The 17,026-nt window shown below is 37.0% G+C and overlaps 1 protein-coding gene across 10 annotated transcripts in view; it reads left to right on the top strand.

Annotated features, from left to right (window-relative positions):
* The window catches only part of PCLO (piccolo presynaptic cytomatrix protein), a 327,397-nt gene that overhangs the window by 200,765 nt on the left and 109,606 nt on the right, over positions 1-17,026 (top strand). For all 10 annotated transcript variants that reach the window (XM_027679476.1, XM_027679475.1, XM_027679467.1 and 7 more), the window contains exon 10: positions 12,576-12,701. In XM_027679476.1, coding sequence (XP_027535277.1) covers positions 12,576-12,701 — 126 coding nt within the window. The remainder of the gene's footprint in view (positions 1-12,575; positions 12,702-17,026) is intronic.

Genomic DNA, 17,026 nt, shown 5'->3' with positions numbered 1-17,026 from the left:
CAGAAGCTACATAGGGAAATGTCCCAAACTGTCCACAGTTCCCACTTGGAGAATTCCTGTAACTGTTGACCAGCTGCTTTGCTGGGAAACTGGCCAGTGCTTCAGCCCATCATCTCATCTCATCTCATCTCACCTCACTGGAATTCCTGGGCCAACCAGTGCATTAATGATTCAGTGTGCTGGGTCAGCCCAGATAACCAGCTATACCATGGCTGTAACAGTAGGACAAGCTGGAATTTCATCCTAATATCACCACTATAATTTGAATTCCACAGGTCTCATCGCTATCTTACCATAGTGGAAGTTAGTGACAGTTATTATCCAGAAATTGTTACTTTATGGGTATCAGTAGTAAGAGAAGTCCCAAATATTTTAAAATTAAGGCTGCATCACTACATATTATGTACACACACATTGGGTTTATTTGCTTTCTTGATTAATAAAAACTGGCTCTGAGGTACAGATGCCTTTGATGCCTCTTACATAATCTGACATAATTTTGCACACAAAAACATATACTGCAAATTTTGGCATATGAATGAGGTGTTTAAGGAATGAGGAACTGAGCCAAAATTCTAATTGCAAGAGAATAGTAGCTCTGAATGAAAAATAAATGTATACTTGCTCAAGGGCCTCTCTCTTGAAGGTTATTGTTTCTTTATCATATGCCATCATCTAGAACGCACAACTCTTCTTTTAAAGGTATGCAGTGTCCCCTCCTCAGGCCGATAACTGTGAGGGAATTGCCAGGGATTTTCTCTGCAAAGTTTGACTAATAATTTGCAATTAAAAAAAAAAGAAAAAAAAAGAGTTGGCATCATGGTTATGTTGAGTTGCCAAAGCAATGACAGCAGTGATCAGTGAATGATAACATAGCAGTGTTTTACGCTCCAGAAACTCACTGTTTGTTTTCACTGAGAGTCCCTTGTTCCTGTTGGATCCTTTAGCAAAGCAGCAGAAGTGCTGTTTTATACTGCCAGAATTTTCCCTTCTATTTTTTAACATGCCATCCATCATTATGTTTGAAAAAGTGAATTAAGGACATGGCTACTGAAGGTAATGAAAGCACTGGTAATACCTTTGGAAATGTTGCAAAGATAACTTACATTGTGTTATTCCTGATCAGAAAGCTTTTTAGGCACGCTCGGGGTGACACATCTCAATATGTCTTTAGGTACAACAAGTGCACTCAGTCAAAGGTAATTTTTGCTTCTTTACCTCACTTTGTCTGAGTCACCAGCAATTCTTCCTTTTTGAAAGTAGGGGTGTTCTGTGTTTCCAGGGAGAAAAATGTACCTTTGAGCAGCCAGACTGTCCATGTGGTGGAACATCCTCTTCAATTCTGACAAAAAAAAAAAAGGCAAAGAAACAATTCAGAAAAATCTGTGAACTTTATAGTGGAGTAGAGTCCCTAATCTCCACTTCAGCAGTGATGTCAGTGAAACCTCTAAAAGGATGACAGGGTAGCTGTAACACTGTACACACATCAGACATGCCTCATTCTCTCCATAGGGATTACTGATTCCTGCAAACAACACTACACTTCTGCAGCATACCAGCTCATGGGGCGCAAGAAAGAGAATTCAAAGGATTTTCCCATATCAAGACCTCACTGCTGTAGATAGTCTCTAAATGAACAACCCCTATATATGTAGGGTTCTTTCTTCTGCCAGTTAAGCAAAGTCAGTTCTTACAGCAAATACTAAAGTGCAATGAATGTATGATTACTAATCAATTAAAAACACATTAAATATAGTCACAGTCTGTGTTGAATGTGATATAGTAGTCAAAGATAGAGAGTGAGAACTGTAACCCACCTCTTGCCCTCATACTCTTAGAGGATTACTTATCCTATTTCTTTCATTTAATGTTGTGAAGAACTGAGATAACACTTTGCACAAAAGAGAAATACCCTCCTCTAACATTCCTTTGTCACTGGGGAAGGATTTAATCCCTAATTAATGACCATCATTCCCTCAAACACTTGCTCCTTATCAGAGACATGGCACAGAAGGTAAAACCCATAAACAGAAAGGGACTGAGCTGTTGCAGCCAGGCAACCTCAGAGGTTTTCCTGGGAAGTCATATGGTAGGAAATGATGACAGGACTGGAAATAGAAGGAAGGAGAGATGTCTGTTGATGTCTTAATAGCAATTTTAGAAAGAACTCAGTACCATTAAACTTTTCTAAATTAAAAAAAAAATTTAAATTAAACCACAAACTATTTTTTCTGTTTGTTACAAATACTTTGTAGAGATACAGACCATATATTACATGTTTCTTCAGGTCACCAATGCAAAAAAAAATGTTCCTTGTGGATTGGTAGGGTTCTCTGAGGTTCTGGGTGTCTCATAACATCATTGCACCAGCTAATTGAGGTGCAGTATTTGTCAAATGAAGTCTCTGTTCTTCATTTTCTGTGTTTCTGATTTTTTTTTTCACTTTAGCATTGTTTACACGTAATATGCACTCAGTGCTTGCATGCTTGTTTGCTAGTTTAGTTCAGTAAAAAGAAATTGGGGGGGGAGGCTGTCAGCAAGATTTTCTACATATAATCTAAAGTTAGCCAGAAAGTGTTCTCATTCTTGAAGAAATCTATTCGTGGAGAAAGGCAATGAAACCAACATTAGACAGTCAAGGCTGATGAAGCCAAAGCTGTCCAAGATAGACACCCCCAAATGACGTGAAATTACTCCCAACACACAAAATAAGAAATCAGCCCCCACTTGGTCACTTCAATACACTTTTTTCTAAGAGATACAATTTAAGAAGGCAAAAGTGTAAGATATACCAAAGGGCTGATCTGCATGTTAGATTAGAAATTGTATTTTTGTTTTCTGCAAAAATGTTTCAATTTTGCCGCTTGATGAGGCCTTGGACAGTGGTAGTCATTGGCTTGAGAATATAATAAGTAAAATATATATTTTATACATTAAAAGACTAAAAATTTCCCTAATTTGACAGCTCCTTCTAGTGGGTAGAAATAAGTTATCATACCATTATCTTGAAACAGAATTGAGGACTGAAGTGTTTAAAGGAAAAAGCTATGCAGGTAAATAAATTACCTTTTTTATCCCTGAAATAAAAAACCTGTATTTGAAAGAGTTAATGTCAACAAACAGCAAGCTGACTAGTAAATTATTATGCACTTAATTCATATGTTGGGTTTTCATTTTTTTACTAATCAAGTTACAATAAGAAATATTCATTTTGTGTGAGACATCAAATGAGTATATCACAAATAAGATGTGACATAAGAAATCTTACGACATTTATGCCTACTCTTCAAAAAAACCAAAAACCAACTAAAAATCATTTTATCAACTTTTTTTGTGGAAAAATTATTTGTCTGTGATGCTTCCTTCTTACATTTTTTTGGTACCCTAAGATGGGTACAACAGAAGTAAAGAACTAAGTAGTCACTAAATTGTGATATGCCAGCAGTTCATCGTGCATGTTAATCCTTTTTCTCTGATGACTGGATTTCCTGATACTCTGGGGGAAACATCAATAAAAGCTATTCAACTTTTCCCTCTCATTGAGAAGAACATTAATAAAAAGCTTTGAGCTAAAAGAAACTACTGTAGCATTAAAAATATCACAAAGATAGATTTTTTTAGCGAAGCCATGAACGATTGGCTGACATATTGCCTGAACAGATCAAAGTTTGTCTTTTGTTGTAGATTCATCCTCATAACATTCCTTAAAGTTTTGTGATACTGGACTGAAATTACAATATTGCAATAAGCCGAGAGAGACTCCAGACATCAGGCTTTTTCGTACATTAACTTTTAGCCTGGAATAGGGATGTAAAATCTGGATGTCTGGGCAACTGAATGAGTAAAAAACGGATTAGATGGCTGGGTTTTGAGGGCAGTGGTTAATGGGCTGTGCTTTTCCTGGAGGCAGGTAACAAGTAGAGTATCATAGAAGACCCTATTGTGGGACCATCTTTATCAGTGACATGGAGGAGGTGATAGAGCACATTCTTATAACATTTGCAGATAACATCAAACTTGGGGAATATCCTTGAGGTTGCCATTCAGAGGGACCAAGGCAGGATGGAGGAGTGGGCCAACAGAAACTTTAAGCTGAACAAGGGCAGCTGCCAATCTTGTACCTGGAAAGAAAGAGCCCTGGGCAGTGATGCAAGCTGGGGACTGACTGGCTGGGGAACAGGTCTGTGGAAGAGGCCCTTGGAGGAGGTCTCTGCTGACAGCACATCGTGCCCCTTGGTGGTAAAGGTGTACCACAGCATCCTGGACTGGGATACCAGGAGCATGCCAGTAACAAAGGAAGTGACTGTCCCCTTCTACTCAGTACATGCCAGGCTGTGTCCAGATATTGTATTCAGTTTTGCCTCTTCCCCACACAAGCAAGACACTGATGAAGAGGAGACAGTACAGCAGAGGTACATCAAGGTGGTTGGAGGCTGCAGCAGTTGCTCTGAGAGCAGCAGCTGAGGGACAGGGTTTGTTCAACCTGAAGAAGAGACATTTTCTGAGGGGTCTTAGCAGCAATCCCATTCCAGTGAGGAGCTTATCAACAAGAGGGAGCCAGGCTCTTCACAGAGTCACATGGCAGGAGGACAAGAGGCAATGGGAATAAGATAAAACAGGAGAGATTACTACTAGATAAAGGAAATCTCTTTTTTCCCCACTTAGCTATAACTATGTTCAAATGTAAAGTATTTTGTGATTTTTTTAAAAGTCCTTCCATTTTAGAATAGGAAAAAGATTGTATGTGTTTAGATGCAGGCCTGCTCACTAATCAAAGCTGTGTGGGCAAGAACACTGTGACAAAGAAGGGAGAGAAAATTCAGAACAGATGGAGAAGAGTGTGGATCATGTTTTGACTAATGCAGTCCCGAGGACAAGACCAATGCGGAGTGGTCTTTCTAGTCATTGCTAAAATGTCTCAAGGTGCTCCAGAGTCTAAGTTTAGCGTGAGTAAGGTCACTGTGTCTGCATTTATGTATGTGTTCAAGAAAACAATGTCAATGTTGGCGTGTCTTACCTTAGAATTGCATCAGCACTCCACATAGAGAGCATGAACTATTGCCTGGTAGGTGATATGAGAGTGACATTTCTGTTTCCTCTTAACCCTTCCTTCCAGTTTACCAGCTTCATAAAATCAATTTATAATAGATACAATCTTTGTGCTCCTTAAATATCAGCACTATGATTACTGGAGAAGTAAGGAAAAATGGAGAGGAATGTGTTTCTTGTTTCTTCTTAGCATGTCTGTAAGTTGGACAAGTCTACGCAGCACCCTGGACAAGATTTTTGGCAGGTGTAATTGTTTATCACTATTTACTGCTAATAGCAAAATTTTCCCAAAAATATTAAATGTAAGCACAGTCTTATTAGGTCAGACATAAGGTTTGTTTAACCCTTCATCGTGGCTCAAACAGAAAGTATTTAAGAATATAGGCTGGGGTAAACACAATGCAATATTCTCACAGCTTCCAGTAGTCTGTGATTCAGCCACTTTGTGAAGCAGCGATTGTGCTTTTGCATTTAATGCAGAACTATGCTTTTCCTAAAGTAATATATAATATAATATTATATATAAAAATTAAATAATACATAAAAGGAATACTTATGTTAATTATGTTGCTGTTTCTTAAATACCAAGGCGAATGGGTGAGTTCGAAACTAACATTTTAAACAAGGAAGTTCAGCTGTCAGTCAGTGGCATCTATTGAGCCACTGGTGTCTATCAGTAAACGCAGTTGAAACTCAGTGCCTACAGGTGTTTCTATAGTTTTAAAGATACAGTCTATCACAGATGACACCATAGATTATGATGTGACAGATCATCCAAACAGAAGAGACCTGTGTCTTGTTTTCAAGTAGATGTGATTAATACTCCAAGATGCTAATTCTTAAAACACTTTATGATCCTTCAGGATGATAACCAGTGTGCAAATCAGCGGGAAGCAGATTTGCAGCTGATATAAATCATCACTGTGGTATTAAAACAACTCCAATATATCTGAATTTCATTGGCTCATGATTTGACTTCATGTCTATTTTATGCCTTAATTGCCAATGACCAAGAAATGCAATACTGAGTACACTTAATCATGTTTCTAGGAAACAACTTCATTTAAGTTAATTTTGTTAGACGGACCAAAACAATTCCCCTGAGCACAATCTTGAAAATGTTGTACCTATCTAGACCAAACCAAACTCTAATATGGATCATCATGTTATGTATTGAATTGCATAGAAATAATAATGAAAATAAAAATTTAGTCTGGATTTTCTTATACACATTATTTTCCCTGCTGCTTTCCACGTGCCTGAGTTAACTTGGTTTTGTTTGCTTTTTCATGCTTCCTTTTTGTCTGTCCTCCAGACTTTAGAGACTGCTTTGTCACAGCTATGATAACTAAATAAAGAGCTTGCATTTCTTCGTGGTACTTTTAACTCTGAACTCTCCAAGAGAAGAGATGACTGTTTTTTCTGTGGCTGACACGTCTGTTCCATACGGACAATGAAACATGGTGTAAAATTGTTCTGGCAGATAAGGGCCTACCAGCAACCTGGCTTATGTCTTGTCTAGATAAGGCTAGAAGAGGACTGTGGAGATAATGTTTAGTAAATGAACACAGGAGGAAGGTATGTTCTGTCTCCATTCACAGCCAAATAGTGTTGGAAGAGTTCATCTTGTTTGATTTGATTGATATGTTCTCATTGCTATAGCATGATACATTGGCATATTGCAAAATCTTTCATGACTCATGTCTTATTTTCATTCTTTATTCTCATGCATTTTTCTAACTGCTGCCATTGCCCTTGTCCTTCCTTTCTATAATTCATCATTTTTGGTCTGTTTTTTTTTTTTTTTTTAGGAAGTGATAAAACCCATTATTTTTAGATGTAAAAATATCTTCCATTTCAAGCTACTCAGACATATGTTGTAGACCTGCATTTTGCATTTTAAGCCCATTTCAATTTTTCCCATTTTACTTCTGTATGTAGTTTCAACTTCAAAGCACACAATATCCAAAGATGGTAAAATGACCACGGGTTTACGGAAATAGTGACTTTCAGCTACCATATTGAAGGTTATACTTTTAGACTCTAAGAAATCCAAATCAGTAACATTTTTTTTAACATCCTTCTTAAAAGTTCAGTCACCTAAAAGTCTATTAAAAATTTATATAGCTCTATTTCTAACTGTGACAAAAGTCAAATTGCTGCTGACGCTCATACAGTTTCCTATTCCAGTTCACACAAACTCATGTGTGATTACTGAAAATCTGTTGTACATTCTAATTGCTTCTTTACTCTTCTTGCTCATCTAATTAGACAGACAAATGGTTTCATACTTTGAAAAATTAGCCCAGAGGAAATATTTGCTGGAATTAGCACATGAACAATGTTTGCACAGAGCTTCTGGGTCACGTACGAGAATTCTCCTGCATGTGTTGAAGTTGTTGCTACTGCGTGGGACTTATATAATAATTAAACAAAGTCAGTCTGTGCTTTTGGTGCTGGAATTTTATTTACTTTTGTAAGAGAAAACATCCCTGGAAAATCATGTTCAGTTTTGTGTAAAACCAGGGCCACAAACACCAGCTAAAGCCTGCTGGGCCTGGAGTTGCTCAGTTTTTCTCTGCTCTTTTTTTCCTTTTTTTTTTCTTTAACCTTTATCTTATGTAACAGGTTATTGGCATTTGTTTGGAAAGGCAAGTCTAATCATTGCTGATATGCTGAAATAGTTCCAGGAAATCTAGGCTGTTTATACTCTAATGGCTATAATGGAGCTGCTCAGCAAAGTAGTAAAAAGATGGTAAGATTTCATGAGCTTCCCTGTGACCAGAGCAACAGCAACAGATTGGCAACAATCTGATCTTTATTATCTCTATAAGGGATAAATAAGACCAAACTGTAATTGCAGAGCTCAGGTTATGGTTGGCTTATTCCAGCAAAGTAAATTATGGTCTTTCTTCTGTGTTGCTACTGTGACACAATGAAATGTACAAGGGGACAGGATTTCACAGTGGTCTGAGACACAGTGAACTACACCAGTTCAAAATAAATAAATCTAATAGGAGAGAAAGTATCTCATGGTGCAATTAAGAAAAAAAGAATGATGAATTTTTAAAACACTTTTGCAGTGATGCTTGCCAGGTCACCAGTGACAGAATTGATAAGTGTCAAGGTGTTGTTCACTGCTCATATATAATTTTTATATGTGTATACGTATATATATATATACATATAATGAATATGCATCACTGAAACAGTCTGTGATGTCTGGAAGGATATTAAATGACAAGTGAAATTCCTTTTGAAAGTTACAAAGTAGGTTGTTTGCCAAAAAGCAAAAAAGCTAATGGCCATTCAATATTTTTCTCTAAGTATAGACTTCTCTCAAAAGCAACTCTGCAATTATTAAACACTTATAATCTTCATTAGCATAGAATAGAATAGAATAGAATAGAATAGTATAGAATAGAATAGAATAGAATAGAATAGAACGGAATAACTTCAGTTGGAAGGGACCTACAACAATTATCTGGTCCAGCTGCTGAGTAATTCAGGATGGAACAAAAGTTTAAGTATGTCATTAAGGGCATTGTCCAAATGCCTCTGAAACACTGACAGACGTGGGGCATTGACCACCTCTCGAGGAAACCTGTTCCAGTCTTTGACCACCTGACCCCTCGTACAGCTTTGAACCATTCCCACAAGTCCTATTACTGGATAATAGGGAGAAGAACTCAGCACTTCCCTATCCACTTCCCCTCCTCAGGAAGCTGTAGAGAGCAATGGGGTCATCTCTCACAGCCTCTTCTCCAAACTTGATGAACCCAAAACCCTCAGGTGCTCCTCACAGGACATTCCTTCCAGCACTTTCACCAGCTTTGTTGCCCTCCTTTGGACACATTCAAGGACCTTCACATCTTTTTCAAATCATGGGGCCCAGAACTGTGCACAGTACTCAAGATGAGGCTGAACCAATGCTGAACAGAGTGGGATAATCACTCTTTTGACCAGCTGGTGATGCTGTGTTTGGTGCACCCCAGGACAGGGTTTGCCCCCTTGGCTGCCTGGGCACACTGCTGACTAACACAGAGCTGCTGCTGACTAGCATCCCCAGATCCCTCTCTGCAGGGCTGATCTACAGTCTCCCCATTTATACTTGTGCCCAGTGTCATAGTTACAGGCTACATTTCCACTAGTTAAATTTCATCTCATTAATCATAGCCCAATGCTCCAATTTGCCTTCATTCCTCTGAAAAAGTTCTTGTTCTTCAAGGGAGTCAACAGCACTCCTCATTTTTTTGTCACCAGCAAACTTGCTAATGGTGCATTCGACTCCTGCATCCAGACCCTTTGCACATATATTTACCAGAACTGGCCCTAGAACTGATTCCTGAGGAGCACCACTGGTGACTGGTCACCAGCCAGATGTAGCCTCATTCACTACAACCCTTTCAGCTCTGCCCTACAACCAGTTTGTCACCAAGCACAATGTGAACCCCCTCATCCCATAGCTGGACAGCTCGTCCATAAGGGTGCTGTGAGGGCCAGTATCAAAAGCCGCAGTAAAATCCAGAAAAACTACATCCCCCACCTTCCTTTCATCTACTGGACAGGTGACCTAAAGCTTCAAAGTTCGTATGTTCAGCTGTATAAATCGGTGGCTCACAAGCTAACTGGAATGATTTAGTATTCATATTTATTTTTTTCTGTTTATCAAAATATAAAACCAATTTAGTTGCATGATCTATCTTGTTGGGGTTTGGGTCGTGGTGGTTTTGGGTGATTGGTTTTGGTCATTTGGGGTTTTTTTAGCTTAGCATGCTGCATCTTAAAGCTTTAGTTAAGATTAGATGGGAGAGTAGGATCACAGCCTTGGGACATCAGTAAAAACAGTTGCAATTAATTAGCAGTCTTCTTCCTTTGAAGGATTCTAAAAAGCACTGGATCTTAAATGTGTAAATCCCCTTTGAAGAGATGTTTTCCTGAAGATATTTTTCATGGAAATCAATACTCATAATTCAGAAAAGTGCCCTCTCTTATTCAAAGCACAGTGATTTGCTTTCTGATGCTAACTGGTCTCGTATCTTCTAAAGAAGAAAACAGTAGTTCATTAATTTCAAAATCTAAATTTGAAAGATGAATGTCTGGTTATATCAAAATAGCCTGAGAGATGGAAATTAAGACTCAAAAGTGTAAAAAAATAAACAAAAAACGAGAGGGGAAAAAGATCTGAGAAAGCATATGATGGATGATACTTTTAAACTATCTGCATTCAAGGTGATAAATTGGGCAATGTCATTTCAAACAGAAGTACTAAGCTCAGTATTTTCAATAGATACAGTATAAACAGGTTTGAAATCCCATCTTCACATGAGGAAATACAGCAAGAACTAAGAAATATTTCTTTGTCAGTCAATACAGAGCACTTAGAGCTCAGTGGGCAAAAAGTAAGTAATTCGTTCTATCTACCAAGAATGAATGTTTCATAATTTAACTTAAAATGTTTCTTCTAGTAATGTTTTTGTGCCAAAGACACATGCAGACACAGACACACACACACACATGCCTATGATTGTCCCTTAGCAAGCATACTCTTACCTAATACATACTGTCAGTCTTACATTTCACTCTAAAACTGGAAAACATAAAATCACAAGCCCTTTCAAAGTGTCTAGGAATAAAAATCTTTATATATTAGCACAGAAAATACTTTCTTTTATTAGCAGTAATATGGACAAACACCCTAGATTTGCAAAATCTAAACCAATATGTCAGCCATGACTTTCAAATTTGCCTAGCAAAGGTAGCCATATGATTGCCTCTGAAATCATGTGTACACTCATTTATATGATAAATAATATATATATATATGCTTCTCTGCCATTCTGTTACAAATAAGCTACCAGAGGTAGAGGTGCCAGTATAGTGTATCATGATAAAACCTTTACCCTTCCTCTCCTCTGTGGACTTCCTCTCCTCTGTGATGAAAAGCATCCAGTCCTACTGATATATTGAAAATTCCATATGTTGACTATGTGAGTTGAGAACAAGATACTGTGTCCTTGCTTGTGTGTGTTGTATCCTAAGAATAGTTGTTTATTGGATTTGCTGACTTAATGGTTGCCAGTTGTGAGCCTCAGATCTCTAACATATTAATGACTCTTTCTGTAGCGTTTGATCTGTGCAGAGCAGCCCACATAAATTTCTAAGTCCTAAGAATGGACTTATGATTAAATGCTTTTGTAGGTGTACACATTCACTTTATGCAATTTGCAGTGAAATAAGGTAGTTAATTTAAAATAACTATGCAGTTTGTTCCAATTACACTGAAAAATCAGTCTCCTTTAATGAAAATATTTGGAAAATATCAAATTATGAGGAAAGCTGAGGCACAAAGGATATAGATTTAGCTAAACTGGGATAGAAAAACTAGTGGAAACTGTTTTGGTCAGAAACTCAATGTGGCAATCTTGTTTCTGAAACAAACTAAACACTAATAGCATTATGAGGAAAAAGCCTTACCTTAATCTGAAAAGATAAAGCTTTGCAAAGAGGTGATGTGGTGACCTTCCTATAGCTGATTATCCTAATCACTCAGCAGGTTTGGCTCATTAAATTAATAAATTGAAAATTAATTATTTAACCATTACCATAAAGGTGGGTAAGTCAGCCTATATATTCCCAGATCAAAGTGACAATCATCTCATATGAAATTTTCTTCAAAGGAGAAATTTAGTTTTCTAGGACGGGAAGTATTTTTAAAAAAAGCACAAGACAGTACAAAAATTAGCAATGCATAAGATTAGCTTTATGATACTGTATTTTAAGCTTTTGTTTTCAGTCTCATTGTTTTGTACATGAGGTTAGGGATCTGCTTCTCTCCATCCAAAATAATGACTGATGAAAATATTTTCATCTCTGTAATTTTTAAAAAAGGGAGAATATACAAGATTTGATGATGCTTTACACAGATTTATTGTAGACTTTTCCCATTTTGTTAATTTTCACATCCTGAGATGTAAAAGATGTCAATTAAAAACAAATAATTAAGAAAAATAATAGCATCTGCCAAGTATAGATTCATGTAAAAATACATGCTTTGCTGCTCAGAAGAGCAAGCTTGAGGATCTCTGTCAATGTCTTCATAATTATGTGATTCTAAAAGCTCAGCTATTATAATTTTTCAGCTAAATTGGATGCATGTTGTAGGCAAATGATAAAGCTATCCTTTGAATCCACACTTCACATGGATTTCTAGCAATTTAATTCAATTTAATTAATACTGCAAATAGGTTGTCAGAAGAAGATAGTTTTAGCTTGAATGTAATTTTTGGTGAATCAGTTATTTGTGTTATGTCAGTCATACAGTAGTTACTCAAGAAGATCTGCCCAAAGTTAAGTCTTTAGGAAGGCGGCAGATGGAACTGCAGTTAACCTTGGTCTTCCAGCCACAGCCAGAAGTTATTGGTGACACCTTCAGTGACCTCTGATGACCTGTGCTCTTCCTTTCTTTCCAGTGAATTATTCATTGTTTCATCTCTGTTTAAAGTTTCTCTTTCTTTTGATCACAGGCAACGGACTGGGAATCCGAGTTGTAGGTGGGAAAGAAATTCCAGGGAGCAGTGGGGAAATTGGAGCTTACATTGCCAAGATCTTGCCTGGGGGCAATGCAGAGCAGACGGGGAAGTTAATAGAAGGTAAGAGAGATGCATTATCAAAAAATGGAACGATGGGAGTGTTGTGAGTTTCTATAATACAGATTTTCTTTTGCACAACCTATGCAATCTTATGCAAGGAATGAGGGCTGAACTTCCATGCGTCTTAAAGCAGAAAAGGACCGATAGAAAGTGATTTTATGGCTTCTATAGCCAAAGGAAATTGCCATGATGAACAGTATTACGTCATGTGTAACGTGCCAACATGCTACCTGCTTCTGGGATAGGGTAATATGTCTGGAGTCCAGCTGTATATCATGGTTGTATTTCACCAACGTATATCATGGATGTGCTCTTTTGAAGATCTTTAACCTGGTTTGGTCACCTAAGTGTCTATATCTGAGATTACTTACATGTCTTAGTTACACAGGTAAAATAGACCACAGATCCAGTTGTCTCGCAGTTACACACACTAACTTTTTTTTTTAGTTCCCTAAAGTCATACTTATCTGAGTTTGTCTGACCTTATGTTAGTCCAGTTTAAGATCATCATTCAACCAGCCCCAACAGGCAACAGAGAAGAAGTATGTACAGAAGAGCAATTATTTCATCTAACATAGCCCTCTGTTTTGAGAATTGAAACTTTCTTCCATGTTTTATTTACTTTAGGAAAACCACATTAAACTTCACATCATCTTTTAGGCAACTAAAGCCGGGTAAAAAGAATCTGACTTAGTTATCAATCAATTTTCCAGGATTACTGGAAATGTGATCATTCTATCTATTAATTTATTTCTGTCTGTGATGGCATGAATGCTCCTTTCTTCTTATAGCCATTTTCTAGTTCCCTTTTTCATATCTGTATGCACCTGAAGTGTCAGTCTATCCATGGAAAAAAGTATAATACATTTGTTTCTAATTCATTCAACTAATTATTTTTATTTCTTTAATAAAGGCAGCTATTCAGAGAAAAATAAAAAAAGAAAGAAGATAAGTAAGAAGAATAGTTCTCTCAGGCAGAATTCAATTCACATAGATTTTTCTGAATGGTAAATATGCAGCAAAAGTCATGATTAAATCAAAAGTACTTTGCAGATAGAAAATCTTAGTAAATTGATTAAAGAATGCATTTACAAGGAATAGTTTAATTACGTTGTGGGTATTACAAAACAGTGTCACCTGCATTCACCCTGTGGCTTTTTACATCCTTCGTGTTTTCTTTGCCAATATTTTAATGAGATACATAAAAAAAAGTTCACACGTCCCAATGTCAATGAAAATACATATCGACAGAAATATCTTGCTCTTTGGCCTATAGAGTTGATTCTGCCATTCTTATTTAATGGTTATTATCTCACTCATCAAATGATAGAATGGTGTTATTTGTTGTGCACAAATGATGAAAGAATTGACCTTAATTTAGTGTGTTTTGAAGCAAGTATTTGTTTTGGCTCCCTCCATACAAAAAAGTAGGTCTTTCATAACTGTGCTAGATCATGCATGCAGTGTTTCAGTACCAAGCAAGTAAAGAGGAAAATGTGGTTATTCAACATTTCCCCAAGACTGGACATTTCAAGAAAGAGAATGAACAGTTACTGCTTCAAATTATCTGCAGTCTTGTGGTTTATGTTGTCAGGAATTTGTCTGGAAATTGAAGTTTAAAAAAGTTCTTCACTCACTGTATAGGTACATTTCAGCAGTGATCAAGAACATCTTGGATTTACAATAACTACTGACATAGAAATTTGCTTTTCAGTCTGTTCATATAATGTATTTTGAAGGTTTATTCATATTTTATAGAAAGATGAATATGACAGTAAAATATTTATTCCTTTGTTTCATTCTCCCATCATATGTTCAGTCATGTTTCTGATCTGAACTTTATAAAAGTATCCTAGACTTGGATATGTTGGTATAAATCAACTCCATCAGAATCACTATATTTCATCTGTAGAATTTGTCCGCACAATGTCTCGGGATATGTTTTAATATTGATGTGTCAAATGTTCTGCCAGAGAGAAAAAATGCTTCCTGCAGAATGTATCTTTACTATGACATACAAGACAAACACTTCCTCTTGCTGTCATTTACCTTTAAGTATTGCCTTTACTTTACTTTTTGTTATTTTAGGTGGCTATCACAGATCAACAAAGAATATTTTGCTACTTCACTGTGAGTTGTGGTTGGTTGAGTGAAAATATGGCTGGTGCCCATTTAACCTCTACCCTCCAGAAATGCTAAAATGCATTGAGGTCTTCAATCATTCTCATATTGATCTGTGTAAATCCAGCCAGACTGCTGATCTTACCAACATTGCTGATATTGTGCCTGAAAATAGAGGCTGTCCTTCTTTTCTTTTTCAAGCTATTTGTTGTCTCTCACATCACAAACAGAATACATAAAGAAAACTTCTTATGTCTTTATCTCTAAATGCAATTACATATTAGATTTTTGTGTAGTAATCACGAGTCACTTTTCCTGTGGAAAAGCTCTGGGACTACAAGTTAGAGTGTACACCTAGTCATCAAGTAAGCATATACTAATGTAATTACAAGTTAATATCTTGACTCATTAGCCTTTCTAAGAACATGAGTCACTCTGAAAAATCCCATCAACTTAATTAATTCCTCTAATTCTAAAAACACTGGGTCAGGTCTGAAAATCCTATCAATAGCATAAGGAACAAGGATGGATTTATTGTGGTTATGAAGGAAGCCAAACTCCTACCTGCTGTCTGTATCACTGCATATAAATAAACTACACGCTTTAAAATACAGATAGCATTCCTATCCTTAGGGAATAGCAGTCCATAAAATTTCAGCCTATTTAAATAGCTTTGGAGGAGTCTTAGTGCTGAAAAAGTTTATTTATAGTTCTGACTGGCAAATACCAGTCTTCTTGGTTCTCTCACCTTGAATTGCTTTCGGATGTCAAAAATATCTCTGATTCATCACTCACTGGCATAACAAAAACTGGAGGTGGAAGACTCATTCCACTGAGCTCATCAAGTGCAAGGACTGTGTCAGTTTGATAGATGTGTCTGTGCTCCCTCTCGTGTTGACAGAAACAGTTCAGTTATATTCCACCTGGTAAATCTATTGAGTGAATGGCATTTCAGCCAGCATTTTTCAGAAACAGAAGAACCTAGAGTAAAGAGCAGAAATAAAACATTAATGTGTGTGACCAACTGTTAAAAATTTGCTGGATGCTCTCAGCATTCCAGTTTTCTTATTGGACCATTTCAATAGGCTGAGAAGAGGCTGAGAACTGATGAACCACAGATGTCTTTGTTCCAAATTTTCAATCAGCCAGGCAAACTTTGTTGCAATGGTTAGGCCATCTGATGTTGACCGAGATGAAAATACTCCCTGACTTTCCAGTCTCCTAGCAATCCTGGGAAACTTCCATGGTCTAAAACCTAATGGTGATCCTGATTTGTGGTGATCTTACTGCCTTTGCTGACACTCCACTCAACAGCAACCCTGACACTGGTCAGATTTTTGCTAACTTGCCTGTTTGCATGTTTATTTTTAATAGGTATGCCTCATTTAAATATCTTCCCAGGCTTAAAACCAGGAAAATCTTAAATAGTGAAGACAAAAACTCTCATTATTAAAAATACTGAAATAGCACTCTCAGTTTCTCTTTTACAGCAAATATAATAATATAATAGTTCTAACATAACTTGGAAGAATGCCACCTACCTTATGAGTCACAGGCCTTCACTGTAAAATTTTAGAATATAAAGAGTCCATTCTAGCTAGAGAGACATACTATTCAATTCATTTGAATTTTGCATTTTATAATTTAATAAAAATATTCATGATACCAGGATATTTTAAACTTCCCCATCCTGAAGCTGGTTCAATAATATTATAAGGAAAACTACCTGATGTATGTACAGACACTGAAAGATAATGACACCCTGTTAAAGCTGATAAGTAGGTCAGACAAGAGAAAATGCACTGCTCTGTGAGGGTTCTGTGGTAGTTAATGGTGTCCTGCCCTTCAGTCCAATCCTTAAGCATTTGTTTTGATTTAGATTAATAACCACTCTCCTCGGGATGCAAGACACATTGCTCCTGTGAGGGTCCCCTAAGAGCCACCTGCAGCCTGATGGCAGGTTCAATAGTAAGTAAAAGCACATGCAATGTCCTCAGCATCAAACTCTGAAGATAGACGATGAGTTCTTAAACGCACTCAGTATCTTTTAGACTTAGATTCATCTGCTAAGACACAGATGGTCAGTCTTCTAAATTGGTTCGTTGCCTTTAATTGTGCTGGAATTTCCCCAGGCCACATGGCCAGTTCCCCTCAGGAGAGTATTTTGAATGAGTGGGTCTTTACTGGGAATACCAGAGCTCTCT

Source organism: Neopelma chrysocephalum, unplaced genomic scaffold, assembly GCF_003984885.1.
Source record: "Neopelma chrysocephalum unplaced genomic scaffold, ASM398488v2 Primary Assembly neopelma1_45, whole genome shotgun sequence".
Lineage (NCBI taxonomy): Eukaryota > Metazoa > Chordata > Aves > Passeriformes > Pipridae > Neopelma > Neopelma chrysocephalum.
The sequence above is the reverse complement of the archived record's forward strand: the minus strand, read 5'-3'. Positions and strand labels throughout refer to the sequence as shown.